Source organism: Peromyscus californicus, unplaced genomic scaffold (assembly GCF_007827085.1).
Source record: "Peromyscus californicus insignis strain IS unplaced genomic scaffold, ASM782708v3 Scaffold_22__1_contigs__length_63687245, whole genome shotgun sequence".
Lineage (NCBI taxonomy): Eukaryota > Metazoa > Chordata > Mammalia > Rodentia > Cricetidae > Peromyscus > Peromyscus californicus.
In genome coordinates, this window is record NW_026294525.1 from 13,005,990 (window position 1) to 13,021,525 (window position 15,536).

The 15,536-nt window shown below is 47.5% G+C and overlaps 1 protein-coding gene across 2 annotated transcripts in view; it reads left to right on the forward strand.

The window, feature by feature from the left end:
* The window catches only part of Cnksr3 (CNKSR family member 3), a 107,213-nt gene that overhangs the window by 44,735 nt on the left and 46,942 nt on the right, over positions 1 to 15,536 (forward strand). For both annotated transcript variants that reach the window (XR_008221174.1, XM_052750921.1), the window contains exon 2: positions 10,241 to 10,404. Coding sequence is in view for 1 of the 2 variants with exons in the window: in XM_052750921.1 (XP_052606881.1) it covers positions 10,241 to 10,404 (164 nt within the window). In the remaining variant the exon portion in view is untranslated. The remainder of the gene's footprint in view (positions 1 to 10,240; positions 10,405 to 15,536) is intronic.

Here is a 15,536-nt window from a genome sequence, read left to right on the forward strand (position 1 = left end):
ATCAGCCAAATGCTTCTAGTTTCTGGTCTTCACGCCTTGTATACCTTTCTGCTTTCTACCACTACTCCCTGGGATTAAAGGCTTGCTTTCTGGGATTAAAGGCGTGAGTCACCATGCTTGGCTGTATCCTTGAACACATGGATTTCTGCCTCTGGAATGCGAGGATTAAAGGCGTGTGCTACCACTGCCTATCCTTTATGTTTAATATTGTGGCTGCTCTGTCTCTGACCCCAGATAAGTTTATTAGCATGCACAATATTTGGGGGAACACAATACCACACCCCACTGTGGTCCAAGCACTGCTGAGTTGGATGCGGTGGTGTGTTCTGACTGACGGCCATTAACACCATGGTATTTCTTCTACCTGAGCATCCGGCTGTGCTTCATGCCTCTCCACAGTTCTGGTTTTTTGTTTCTGAAATCTAAAACTCATTTGCCTTTTTCTGGCTCGACATGAACCGTGAGATACATGTTTGCAGAGGCATGCACACACATGACCGTGCACATGCCTGCAGATGTGCTGGTCAGTGCTGTGCACCCCGCCCCTCCTGCACTCAGTGTTATCTTTGCAGTTCATTACACACGCTGTGATTCGGGGCTGAAGGAAGAGAGTTCATGGCTGCACACTGAGTGTTGCTTATGGAATCTGAATTCTCATTCACTCTTTAGACCTCTGGCACTTCAGTTGGCTGATTTGCATGTTGGTTCTCTTTAGTCGCTTAGATAAGCATAGTTTTTAAGCTAAACTCACAAATGATTTCAGAAGATGTCTACTTCTGTCCTTTCTCCCGTCTCCACTTTGGGCTCTCTTTCCTCCATGACCAGCACAGAGGATGCTGGGTGAGGGGAGGATGTTGCAGGATGGGGGATGCTGAGAGGTGGAGGGTCCTAGGAGGTGGAGGGCAGGCCCTTCCATAGTGTGGTAGGTTGTGCTGAGTCTACTTGGGTGGGGCAGGCTGGGTGTGAGAGGCCACACCTTTGCAGCCAGTTTCTCTGTGAAAATGTTCAGGAGGGTCATTATCCAGCAGGTCAGAAACCTCAGTGCAGGCAGATCCTTGAGTGTCTGTGTTCGGGATGATGGAAATCTTGAGATACAGTTTTTGGTCCTTTAAATTGTCTGGTGTGGACAGATGGACGTCCTTGCTAGTGTTGTATTTTCTTCAAGTCTGTATTGTCTTACGTAGTGAATCCCAAAGGGTGGTTGCCTCTGCTGATATCTCCAGAGTAAAATTAGCCTTGGAGGATGTGGGTTACCAGTGTGAAACCGAGGTTGCCTTGGGGACAGTGTCTTGGTGCTTTCTCTCCCTGCACTTAACCTCTTTCTTGTAAGTTCAAGCGGTCGGTCGACTGCATGCTGTGTTTTCAGTAACTCTTCCATGATGGACAAACCAGCTTTTCCTAAATGGCTGTGGCTTCAGTCTTTTATCTCATTGTTAGCATTACCTTTTCCCCCGTCCCAACTTGGTATCCTGAAAATGACTCGAGTCGTTCCTCTGCTTCAGCTATCAGTTGCTCATTCTGTAGACAAAAAGAACTTTGGTGGCTCTTCCCTGTGCTTCCTGGGCTAGATCTCCAGCATGTGTCTGGTTGCCTCTGCTTGGGGAGGGAGGGAGGGACCAATGGATGCAATCTCTGCTTCAGTGGGGAGGGCATGGCAGCCTGGTCGCCAGCCTTCAATTCACACAGGTGTGACTCAGTAGAAAGCCTGGCTTTTCAAAAAAGCTTTTAGGTGGTTTTTCTGAAGACTGAGGATGTTTGGAATTTAGGTTTCGGGTGATTTCTTTCTTCTTCCCGTAGAAGTAAAGGTAATCTATCTATACAGTTCACCTGTCTCTCAGAAGCATTCATCCTTAGACTTGAACGAATCCTCAGAGGTTCCGACCCATTGTTCACCTGGTGTCTGGTCCTGGTGCCTTTCTTCAGAGTAGCTTTAATCAGCAACCTTTCAGGGGGACTGGTCAGACCAGAGCTGCAACTGGTAGCGTGTGAGGATGTTGGCTTAATGCATGCTTGCAGATCTTTGGGTGAGGTGCCAGGAGCCAGGACGCACCCTGTCACTTAGGTAATGTGGCGTTCAGCCTGGATGGCAAGTCAGGTTAATTTTGTGAGCTAGCCAAGGGCACAGGGGCACTGTCATTAAGGAGGTAGCAAATGCATAGAACGTGAAGGCCATGTGGATCCCATGACTGTACACATCAGTCAAATCCCACCAGACTATATATTGAATGTTGGCAAATTTTATTGTGTACAAATGATGCTTCAGTAGATAATTTTAGGCAAATAATAAGTTAAAGGGAATCTTCTGGAACATGTTCAGATCTTTAAAAATTCATTGTAATTATAGAAAAGCGATTTTTCTCAGACATATTAAAAGGAATGAAATTAATTAGGCTCACTTAATTTCAGATAGACTGGCTGGGCCTGTTTTTCTGCCTGGTTGGTGTGTCACCCTGTGAATGCGTCACTGCTGGCAGCCGCAGCAAAGTGGACTTTCTCTGCAAAGGGCCAGTCCATCAGGAGTTCGGGCTCCCAGGCGCAGCCTGGCCTTGGCACACCCACTCAGCACGGCTGCGGTGCAGAAGCAGCCAGAGTCAACATGTCAAGGGAAGCATGGCCATGCTCCACCGATGGAGCACTTAGGAGACAGGCTCACTCTGGACTTGGCCTTGGGGTGTATTTGCTGAGCTGTGAGGGATGGATGCCATTAGTACTTTTGGGGGGAAACTCATCAGAATGAGTATCCTTGAGGGAACACTTGTCGGGTGAGTGGATAGAAGGTGGGATTGCAGAGAAGTTTGTAGGAGGGTGTGGGGCATCATGTTCAGCCGAGGGCCTTGGCTGTATGAAAGGATGGAAAGGGCTTGCTCAGAGGGACTGACAGGGGATCAGTGAAGAGGAAGGAGGGACTGAGTACAGCATCTGGCTTCTAGATTCCGGTAGAAACCCAGACAAGGGCTTTTTGCTGTACGACGGTTCAATGGAAAGGAGGGGGCGAGGCTGTGCTCCCTTTCTGCTCCTGTAACGATGGAATACCTGAGATAACTGGCTTCCGAAGAGGAAAGGGGGATTTGGGCTCACAGTTCCGAAGGGTTTGCTCCTTTGCTGGTTGGTCTCTTGCTTTTGGGCCCTCGGTGCGGCAGCCCATCATGGCGGGAGCCTCTTGTAGTTGAGGAGGCTGTACATCTCTTGTCAACTGGAAAGCGAACCGAATATTCCCTTCATGGGCATGTCCTGAGTGGATCACTTTCTTCCCCTTGGGTCCCATCTCCCAAAGGTTCCACCACCCCTCAACAGTGTAGGCTAGGGACCAAGACTTAGCGTAGAGACCCTTGGGGAACACTTACCCAAGCCATGCAAATGATGAGGGGTGCCTGGTAGATACAGGCGACGGAAGGCAGAGATGGACCCTTGAGAGTGAGGAACGGAGAAGCGGGAAGATGGTTTTAAGATTTTAGCCTAGAGTACTTTGTCAATGTCAGTGTCGTTAACTTAACTAGGGAAGGCACCCTGGATGAGGAGAGAGAGTTCAAGTGTGTGTGTGTGTGTGTGTGTGTGTGTGTGTGTGTGTGTGTGTGTGTGTGTGTGTGTTTGAGCTTTAGCGTGAGAGGCAGGAGGCCCTTTACACATGTGGGCCACGCTTGCTTGATTGTGTACACACAGCCACTGTAAGAAGTAGACATTTAGGGGCTGGAGAGATGTCAGCATCTGAGAGTCCTTACTGCTTCCAGTGGACCCAGGTTCGATCCCCAGCATCCACATGGTGGCTAACAACCATCTGTAACTCTAGTCCCAGGGAACCTGACACTCTCTTCTAATTCTGCAGGCACCAGGCACACATGTGGTGCCTATACATACATGCAGGCAAAACACCCACACATACAAAATAAAAAATAATATAAATATAAAAAAATAGAGGTCATCTATGTCTATAAGTAATACACATGAATGCTGCACTACCAGGCACATTATGTTATTTAAGAAATAAACATTTCCAAAAATTTTTTTTTTTTTTTTACTTTCTATTTTTTTTAAATTTATTTTGCAATACAATTCAGTTCTACATATCAGCCACGGATTCCCTTGTTCTCCCCCCTCCCGTCCCCCTCACCTTCCCCCCAACCCCCCCCCCCCCATTCCCATCTCCTCCAGGGCAAAGCCTTCCCCACAGACTGAGTCCAAAAATATTTTTAAAACCAGAAAGCATGTCTATTAGTTACTTTCCTTTATTTTAGATTTATTTTTATTTTTTTAATTATGTGTATGTGTTGGGGGTTATATGCCCATGACACATGTATGCAAATACCCATAGATGTCTGAGGTGTCAGATACCCCTGGAGCCGGGGTTACAGGCAGTTGTGAGCCACCTGATGTGGGTGCTGGGAAGCAAACTCAGAGCCCCAGGAAGAGCAGCAGTACATGCTCTTAACCACTGAGCCATCTCTCCAGCCCCAGTAGTTCCTTTTCTATTGCTGTGCTAAAACACTATGGCAAGGAAGGGTTTATTTGGTGTCTGGGTCCAGAGGGTTAGAGTCCACCGTGGCAGAGAGGCAGCAGGCATGACACTGGAGCAGGAAGCTGGGAGCTCACATTTTGAACTACAAGCAAAGAGCAGAGATCAGAGAGAGTGAACCAGAAATGGCATGTGTCCTTTACACTCTCAAAGCCTTTCTCTGGACAAGGCCACACCCCCAAACCTTCCAAACAGTACCACCAACTGCAAACCAAGCATTCAAATGCCCAAAACTCTGGGGGATGTTTATCATTCAAACCATCTCAGAAATGTATATATAAGGTTGGGTTTCTTAATTGAGACAAGGGAATCTTAGATCGTTCAGCTAATTCTTGATAGCTTTGATCATCATTGATTAGAAATACTAATTTTGGTTTATGTATTTTTATTTTATTTATTTACATGTGTATACATGTATGTGTTTGTATGTGGGTGGGCATATGCATACCATGGAAATCAGAAGATAACTTGTTATATGATCCGTTCTCCCCTGTCACTGTTTGGGTCCTGGGGATTGAACCCATGTCATAAGGCTTGATGATAAATGCCTTTATCCACTGAGCAGCCTTGCCGGCCCAATTTTGATATTTTTTTTAATAGTTTGCTTTATATCAACTTTGCTATGTAGCCACAACTATAAGAATCTCCTTAGGACTTAGTGTGACAAAAACTAGTCATGTTATACGTAAGTAACAAACATTATAATGGGCCGGAAGGAAGCCAGAGAGTTTTTCTTTCTCAGTGTGGGGAAGCTCTTTGGGTCCCCACGATCCCAAGCACATGAGAACCTTACGCACACAGTGATCGCACCAGAGCTGGGTCACATTAGTAAAGCTGAAACTCTTCTTGATGTTTTTGGTTTGTGAAATAAAAGTAACATTCTTGTGTTCTCTTAATCTGCTATGTGGAAAACCGGTTCCCCCCCCCCCCCCCCCCACACACACACAGAGCAGGAACTAGAGTTTAAGTTCTTGCTGGTTGATAAGGGCCTGTGTCCCCCTCCCCACTCCACCTACCCCATGTCACCCCCTATTCTGCACACCACCCCCCAAGAAGAGGCTACATGAGCTGAGGTTGAAACATGTTGTAAAGTTCAGTACATGGTGGGGAGGCCTGTATGGGCACAGATCAGCAGGGACACCAGGCAGAGGAGGGAGGGCTTGCCATAGAGACAGAGAACATGAAAACATGGGGACAGACAGGAGAGAAGATGAGTTGTTTTTATGACGAAGGGTATAGATTATCCATGGCATTTGGAGTTGTTGGGTCCTTGGAAATGGTCTTTTTTTTTTTTTTTTTTTGGTGACTATCTTTAAGGTGTGACTTTAGCCAGCACAAGACTGGGGACGGGACCTAAATGGGAGCTAGTGGCTGATTTTTCTTGAGAATGTAGTGTTCACAGAGGACTGCTTTGTTCGCTTGTTTTGAGGTTGCTCGTTTTTGAAGGGGAGACTGCAGGAGGCTTTGAAGAGGAAAGATGGGAATGCTGGGATGGGTGCGGTGTGCGTCCCCGTAGGCTCTGGAGGAAGGGCAAGCGGGTGGCCTTGACCCTTAGGAGTCCAGAGGGAGAAGATGAAAAGTATATATGCTTTGGATGAGACTAAGACATGAATTAAAACATTCCTTTAAGAAAAGCTTCTGGCCGGGCGGTGGTGGCGCACGCCTTTAATCCCAGCACTCGGGAGGCAGAGCCAGGCGGATCTCTGTGAGTTCAAGGCCAGCCTGGTCTCCAAAAAGCGAGTTCCAGGAAAGGCGCAAAGCTACACAGAGAAACCCTGTCTCGAAAAACCAAAAAAAAAAAAAAAAGAAAGAAAAGCTTCTAAATCGAACGGGGGATGGGGCATCACACCACTTTCTCACTGAAGGGACGCTCGTGGATAAGTGGGATGTATCTTCCGAATGGGATGGCGCTCAGCCATATGATGGATGGAATCCTGCCCTTCCAGACCACACCCAGCGCTCCGTGTGCCTCTGCAGCAAGCTGTGGACACAGCGAAGCCTCTTTTTGTGGTGTCCGTGTGCTCATAGGAATTGCAAAGTGGTTTTTTTTTTTTTAGACGATGCCAATCACAAGCTTCCGAATTGGGGGATACCTTCTGGGCATGGTCTTCATACAGGCTGTTAAGGTTTTCACGCACCCCACCCCCCATCTCCAATTAACTTTATTCTACAAGGGACCACCTAAGCGTTGGACACTGTCTGTGTCTTGCCAGCAACTTCATTCACACACTTAGGAAGTTGAAGATGAAAATAAATCATGTCTTTTTTTTTTTCTCTAATTTAACAAAATGTACAGAGTATCTGTCGTGTGTTCGGTGATGTGTTAAGCTCTTTATAAACGTTGGCGTCTAGTTTTCACTATAGTTATGCGGTAGGGAGTGTCAGTTCTTTACAAATGAGGTATGGAGTCGCTCGCCTCTCCGGGGACACATCAGTAAGAAGGGAGGTGGGATCAGACCCCTGGCCTGCCCTCCCTCTCCGCTCTTCACATTTCATTGTGTGTTTAATTGGATTTGGGTAAAATGGCATGTGTTTAACTTAATTTTACTTAATTATATGTCTCTTATAAGTTCCTCCAAGACAGGATTGGTCAGTGGATACACTTGAGGGATGCAGAAGAGCGGCTTGCTCGCGTCTGAGCCCCCCTCCTCTGTGGGGCTGCGTCATAGTTTAAATTAGCCGTTCATGAATGTCTGATTGTGTTCTAGACAATAGGATAAATGAACAATAGGCCGTGGTGTGCTGGGGTAATACAGCCCCGTGGCTCTGCTATTTCGGACACAGCTGTTCAGCACACCACTGCCTTACAGGAAAGTGTGTAAGCCGTGATAGGTTCTGTCCTCGGCGATGCCGGCACCTGATAATCCTGCCTCTCGGTACTTCCGATGGCTGGAGCTCAGACTGCTCACGTTCTTTGAGAAGCCTCAAGGCCAAGTTCGCTGTCCTGCACCTTTCAGTTGTCGACTTCTGGTCGTCAGCAGTCTGTGCTCTAGAGTGTCCAGGACAGACAGCCCAGCCCTCTCTGTGCCCCCAGCACTTCCTGAGGGTTGCAGTTCTGCTTCAGGTGTTTCCTCCCTGGTGTTTGGAAATTCAAATAGGACTCTGGTCTTATCCTCACTTCTTACCTTCCAGGGGTTGCTGTCTACCCAGGAGCCACGGTCCATGGTTTTCTTGCTGTAAACCTTCATTAGAGAGGTTCTCATGTATTCCATCTGGCTTCAGACTTACTCCGTAGCCAAGGCTGGCATTGAACGTCTGCCTTCCTGCTCCCACCTGTCGAGTGCTGGGCTTTACAGGTGTGCTTCACTTTTCTGGTTTTATGTGGGGCTAGAGATTGAGGCCAGGCCCATGAATGTGCTAGACAAGCACTCTTGTGTCTGAGCCATGCTCCCAGCCCTTCGTTGCAAGTTGGATGGTCAGACTCTGTCTGTTCATACAAACTGATGTGAGCCAGTCTGTCGGCATTGTGCTTGAGTTTTGAGTGGTAGTCTTTCCCGGCAGTCCCCCTGGCCCATGAAACCATCTTATTTTGTTCAGAGATGATGACTGCAAGGCTGAGACATTTGCTTCTTCACTGTTCCCAAGGCTGGAGGCCTGGGAGGAAGGCCTCACTCCTTGGCCTGTTGACGGTCATCTTTTCCCTTCGTTCTTGGCTCACCTCCATGTAGCTGGGTCTTTATCTTTTCTCCTTGCAAGGACACCAGCCACAGGCTGAAAGCATGCCAGCAACATCATTCCACTTCTTTGGAGACTCTGAAATATATTCTGAGGTCCTGGGAATCAGGCTGTCAATATAGAGTTTTGGTTAGACACCATTCAGTCTCAACAAGGCTTAGAGGTAACGTAACAGTCCCGAACCGTTATGACTTCTGAAGTGAAGAGAAGGCAGGCTGGCTCCCCGTGGCATTTCCCCCACGCACGACTGCCACGAGTCTTAATTTCCTCACCTGTAAAGCCAAGGCAGGGTAGCTAGGAGACCGTCTTCCAGTCTTATCCGTTGTCACTGTTTCCTGCATACATGTAGATTGATTGCTAGACAACAGACACTTGGTGCCCCAGTGCTGGGGTGGCCTTTGACCCCAGGTGGGGCATCTGTCTCAGTACCTGCTGGTGTTTTTAACCTCCACTGCCTGCCTAACTTACATGCCAGACACCACCCAAGGATGTTGGAGTGGGTGGGGTTTGCACCAGTGTCCCAGCGTTCCTGCTGAGACACAGCCTTCCTGATACAGATGTCTGCTCAGGGATGCAGATGGCTTCACTGTCTTCCCTTTCTGTGTTCCATGGCTCCTCAGAAGTTTCAAAGTCCCGTCTCTTTCTGGGTGTCTTGTCAGGAGGAGAGCGGTGGGAGTTTGTGGGGCTGAGATAGAGTTCATTGTCACATGTCAGATGTTAAGACTTGAGTATTACCAAATGAAGGACTTCGTGTGTGCTTTTCCCAACTTAGAGAAATACTGACCCATGTGACACAGTTTTTAAAAAAGGCTGACTGTGATGAATGCCTGTCTGCATGTCTGTCTGCACACGTGTGTCCATCCACGCATGTCTGTGTTGGGCTCAGGGATGCCTTCCACCTACTTTGATCAGTTAAATTGAATGTATGTCCTTCATGTAGGGATGGGAATTGTATAAATATTGTCTCTTTTCATCTTCTATAAATAATAGTCTTTTGAAATACTAAGGTGACTTCTTATTAAGCTCAAAAAGGTTGGTTGCTTTGGAGTAAGATTTTTTTTTGTTCTCCATAAAATCATGATCAGAAGTTGACCTGGGAGTTCTGTGTGTAGGAATAAAGATTCCCAAGGCTGTTTGGCCTCCTCCTCATTTTAGCTGCTTTGCAAGAACTTTCAGATGAGAGGCTACTTGCAGTGGCATTTGGACCTGGAAAAACTCCCCTGGTCCTGGGGCGGGTACCCTGTTCTTATTCTGTGTTCCATATTCATCAGAATATTCTCTGTTCACCACAAAATTCTCAGTTACGAAGGGCAGAAGCTCAACGCAAACAAGCGTGAACTAGACCGGGAATCTGCTTCAGTTCTAGCGGAGGGCTCTTGGGATCGAAACGTCCCTGGAAGAGGCAGATCTGGACAATACAGGTCACCATCAGCATTTTCTCTTGCTCTCTCAAATGGATTTAGTCTCAGAAAACAGACCGAAGAAGTGTCTGCCCCACGGCCAGGGTCGTGTCCTGTGACTTATAACCACCCGGTCTTTGTTTTCCTGTATCTGCATATCACATATCAAGGAAGACAATGATTGGCCCCACTTAAGTCACTTGCTTGTCCCCGGCTCCGTCACTGGGGTATTGTTGCCGAACTGGCCATGTCTCAACCACAATGGCAGGCATCTTGATTGGCAAGCCAACCGGGAGAGGGATGCGGTCCCTGGAGAGAGGGTTGCTTAGCAGACAGGTAGCAGCAGCGCACGGCTAGCACCGGCCGTAACATTTCCCATCAGCAAGGGCTTGGTGTTTATCCCTTTAGTACACAGGGAATGGGAAGCGCCTGTCAGAAAGTCATGCTGTCCCGCGTCCCACGTCCAGCCTGTTTGAGACGAGAAGAGGTCACCGGAAAGGTGCCCGTCCCGTGGAACACACGGAGAACCGATCCCATACTGACAGCGCAGTGGCGGCCCATTTGACGGCTGTTAAGGGGGATTGAAATGTGGGCAGTGTTTGGGCTCCTGCAACCACCGTGACCGTAACAGGCTCTCCACGTTCTGTCCTTACAGGGTTGGATGACTGCCTGCAGCCGTACGTTCACAAGTTCGAGCGGGAGAAAATAGACGGGGAGCAGCTGCTGAAGATCTCCCACCAGGATCTGGAGGAGCTGGGGGTCACACGGATTGGACACCAGGAGCTCGTGTTGGAGGCTGTGGACCTCCTCTGTGCACTGGTTAGTCGGGGAGAGAAGGCGCCCTGTTTCTGTGGTGCCGCCCGTCCTCACGCTCTGAACAGGCTGAAGGGAAGCCTCAGCAGAAAATAAGAGAAAACAACGAGGTGTCTTCCAGAGGAAAGGCTGGCAGATAATAAGCTATGAGCTCGGTCCGGCTCACCTTTTTTTTTTTTTTTTTTTTTTTGGTTTTTCGAGACAGGGTTTCTCTGTGTAGCTTTGCGCCTTTCCTGGAACTCGCTTTGGAGACCAGGCTGGCCTCGAACTCACAGAGATCCGCCTGGCTCTGCCTCCCGAGTGCTGGGATTAAAGGCGTGCGCCACCACCGCCCGGCCCCGGCTCACCTTTTTATACGTGTGTGTGTGTGTGTGTGTGTATGTGTGAGGGTGCACAGATAGGTTAAGTGCACGTGTGTGTGTGTGTGTGTGTGTGCGCGCGCGCGCCGTGTGCAGAGGCCGAAGGACATCTCTGAGTGTCATCCATGGAAACACTGTCCACTTTTGAGACTTTCACTGACCTGGAGCTCACCACTTAGATTATCTGGCCAGTGAGCCCCAGGGATCCTCTGTCTCCACCTCCCCGTCCCTGGAACTGCAATGTGTGACATGATGCCTGTGTTCATTTACCTGTATACTCAGGCCCTCATGCTTGCGAGGCAAGTATTTCACTAACTGACGAGTCAGTCTTCCCAGGCTCTTTCTTTTCTCCCCGAGTGAATGAATGAATGAATGAAAGAAAAAATTAGCATACAAGGTATTAGATAACATGATGTTTTTAAACAAAGTGTATTTTAGTAAATTCTCCTCCCCTCTACTTTACCCACCTCTTCTCTCTCATCCCCTTTGAATCTCCTCCCATCTTTTCCTCTTTGATGGCCCATGTATCCTTTTGTTCATCCGCATCCTTTCCTCACACCCACACAGGTATACATCGCACGCCTTTCTGTTAAATAAAGTTTTATTAGAACTCAGTTATTGATGTATGTATTATCCGAGGCTGCTTTTGTGCCTCAAGGACAGGATGGAGTCTCTGTAACAGTGACCACATGTCTCTCCAAAGCCAGAAATGTTCACTGTCTCATCATGTACAGAAAAGAGTTTTCTATTACAAAAACAAGGTCTGTATTAGCCTTATGTTCAAATCGTTTATAAAGCACAGAATGATGGAGACAGCTGTGAATGAAGATGCCATGTTCTAAGTCGAAATGAGAAATGCTAAATGTTCATGTCTGTTTTTGTTACTATAAAAAGCACCGGGTTTCACAAATACTCACTTGGTTTAAATAACTGATGTTTGTGTTTGGAATAATCAACCAAAAAAATGGCAGCTAGATGGACAGGCATGTGAACTTTGTTCTAGATGGCAGGTGTTTGAACTCTGCCCAAGTCCCGGTAATTTCATTATACCTGTGTCTCCTAAGTGATTTATTCAGATGTGGTCTAAAACACGTGTAAGAGCATTTGTTTATAGATGGGCAGGTGTCGGTGGGACTCTGGTCTCTCTCATGCTTAGGAAGGTGTTCATTTATCGGTCAGGGTTGGATACCCTTCCCAGCATTCAGGCTGGGTTAATAATACTCTGAACCTGAGCCAAGGGGATATACAATTACATCACCCAGGATGGTGGGAACGACTGTGTGAGGTGACGTTGCCATCGCTGGTCTGCATTCCGTCGATTATATAACACTCGCCACATTGTGAGTATTCTTTTTCTTTAAATGGACAGAACCTTGTCTTCTCTGCGATGCACCGCTCTTGTTTAGGAAAGTAATGGGGAAATTATTTGTGGTTGATAAATGAGCTGCCACAAGGGAGACGCTGTGGCCAAGTGGTCTGAGTGCTGGCCTGGGAGGCAGGATTTTTGTATCCTAATCCTGGCTCTGCTCCAGGCTACTCCTTCTGTGACCCCTGGGGGAATGTGGTGTCTGTTCCTCCCATCTATGCAGTAACCGTCACCTTAGATGTGGCTGTGGACTCATCTGGGTTCATCATGTGGGTGTTCTGCATTGCTGAGGATGTGCCCAGGCATCCTGTTTATTATTAAAACTGTCGGCTCTTGAGACCCAAACAGGCTTGGGTTTACTTCTGTTACACTCTCTGGGAAACACTGCTTTGCACTCCTTTCTGTCAGGATGTCCTGCGCGCTTGTGCTGGCTCTTCGCAGTGTTATCTTTGAGGACGAGCAAATCGCTGTGAAACCCAGAGTATGAAGGCGAGGAGGGAGGACAGGTCCGTGGCAGGCATTCACGTTGTGAATGGCAGGGGGAGAGGAGAAGTAGCAGTTGCCCCGGGATGGACTCTGCTCTTACCCCTTCGCTGCCTCTTAAAACATTGCACCAAAATGAACAAAGCTGGACCAGGGCCAGAACCTAAAGCTGTGTTTTATCTCCTACAATTTCCTACTGATTTCCTCTGTAGACCAGGCTCTGACCTCAGTCCCACTGGGGACCTACTCTCTTACAGCACTCCCCTGACTGCGTTGCAAGGGGGGCTGAGGGGTGACCGCCACCAGTGTCTGCAAGTGAAAGTGGTTTTTTTCCCCCCTAGGTAGGAGAGAGTCTAATATAGTTTTATTAAATCTCTCTACATATAATCTTCTATAAAATACTATTATAACACAGCATAATTATAGTTTATTTAATCTGATGCCTTGATGGTCTTTGGATGGCTCCATGAGTGAGAATGTTTTGCTTTGAATAATTCATTTGCTGGGGAATTAGTGTGGAGCTGTGGTTGGCCCTGGTGCTGTAAAGAGGTTTCTAGGCAAACTTGCTGTAGTGGATGTTGATTTTTTTTTTTTTAAATGGGCAGGAAGTGAACAGAAGTTGGGTTAAGAAAGGATGGCCAGGGTCGGGGGTGTTCCACTGGGCTCACTGGAAGGTTTTGGAGCTATGATAAGGACAGATAGAATGGGGAGGGACCTAAACCCAGAGAGAAGAATTCTCCAAACTGGTGTATCGTAGCCAGAGGGTGAGGAGGGGATACCATCCCCAGTTCAAGGCCCACCCCCTTGCTGGGGTAGAGGATGACTGCACACTCTCTACCTATCCTGTTCTCGTGAGGGAGCTACTGCCACATTTGAGTGCTTTATGTGAGGACTAACGAAAATAAACCAAAGTGGACTCTGCATTGTGCTTTCTCTGTCGAGAGTACTCAGGAGTTGTGAGTCGCAGTGGCTACCAGATGGGATCACAGAACCGCAGACAGTTTGGTTGGACAGCATTGGCCGGAAACATGCAATAAGAAGCGTCACGGAGACCCACATTCCCTGCAAAATATCGGTGAAGCGCTGGTTTCCTGAGGATGGAGATGGAAGGAATGTGTTTTTAAGGTTAAAGGAGGATGAGGGGTGAACAGGATTGGAGTCAGTACCAGGGTTCAGTGATGCCACCCCAAGTTTGTGGTTCAGGGACATCGCTGTATGAATCAGCATGGCATACCTGCATGAGGTCCCCCTCAGTCCATTCATTGGTGACCATTTACCCATGTGGCACATCATTCAAAAAAGTTTTCTCTCTCTGTTGGAGAGATGCTTCGCAGCAGGGGAGTCTTGGCTGGTAGTTTTTATTTGACTTGATCTTGCCGAGGGCTGATAAGGTACAGAAAGCTATCCGTGACTATTTCTGGGGTTGCCATTTAATGGATGTAGGCAGTGAGATTGCTTTGATCCGGTGTCACTTGGTTAGACGTGTTAGAGCATGACCAGAGTCTGAAGAACTAGGGGAAGAGGAGGCAGAGCTGTGTGTGGTACCTTTAAAGTACGTGTCAGTGTAAGGCCTTAGAAGTGTAAGAATCTGACCTCTTTGCTTTCCAGAAGGTCAGAAACCTCCCAGCTTCTCACCGAGACCAGGCAACAGTTGCTGATGGCCGGCTCCTAAGAAGGTCACTTAAGGCAGAAGGAACTGTAGAGTGTTTTCAGAGATGTGTTCATTTCTAACTTAGTTTATTCACTGCACCTCCTCTTCCTTCTCATCCTCCTCTTAGGCTAAACACGCACTCTGACACCAGACTGCACCCTCGGTCCGACATTGATGTCTGTGTAAGAACAGTTCTGAAGGAGACAGAAGACTCATGAAGATAATCAGAACTAGACTGAGAAAGTCTTCATTTTCCCTTTGGCTATGGGGCCCTGAAGTTGGCCATCCTTTCCCGATTATGTCTCTACAGTAGGGTTCTTTCTAGCTAATAGCATTCCTGCCTTGTTCTCTCTTGGCCGTGGAGTTTGACAAAGGGGAGGCCTTCTCCCCGTCTGTGCCTCTTTTTAAAACTATGCTCAAGTGTCCACGCATCTCTGCATCTTTCTGGTTTTATGATTTATTTGCGTGGGGGGGGGGGCGCACGCGGGAGCGGGGGAGAAACCAGTTAGAACCAGCCCAGTGGAAAATGGAGAGCTGCAGTCATGAGATGCGCCCATCTCCCTTTCATTTTTTTGTTTTTATATTTTATTTCACCTTCATTTTTCAAGTTTGTCAAGGGAAGAGGGTTTAAAGTCTTCTGCAACAGTGAGATGTCTTTCGATCTTCCTTGGGTTCCAGAAGTAAGTGTCATACAGGAGTGAACAGTCCAAGTCATCTGTGGTGAGGTTGGCTGCGGAACACCGGCCTCTCCTGCTTTTAGTGAACGCTCTTGAGAGAAGTTGGCAGGCTGGGCAGTTAACAGAATGAGGGAGCCTTCCCTGGCATCCCAGACACAAGCCTTCCCTTCGAAACAAGCTGTGTCTTGTAGGCTCTTTATCCGTCCATTTGTGAGGCTTTGAAATAAAAAGCCATGATGGGAACCTATCCTTATTTCCTCTTCTCCACTGAATGAGGATATTCTATTTTAGACTTTAAGAAAAAAGCCAGTGGTAGGTTAAAAAAAAAAAAAGTAAATGAATGTAAGATTGAGATAGAATATTGATGTTAATACAGGAAACATTTTGAAATTTGTATTCTTTCAAAGACTGTATAAAAGCTTTTAAAACTTGGCTTAATTCCTTCTAAAATTTCCAAGATACAAAAAGATTTCATTAAAAAAAAATGATTTGTGTGTCTGTGTGGGGTATGTGCACATGAGTCCAGAGGTGTCCGATCTCCTGGAGCTGGGAGTTACAGATGGTTGTGAGCCACTTGACGTGGAGGCCAGGAACCAAACACA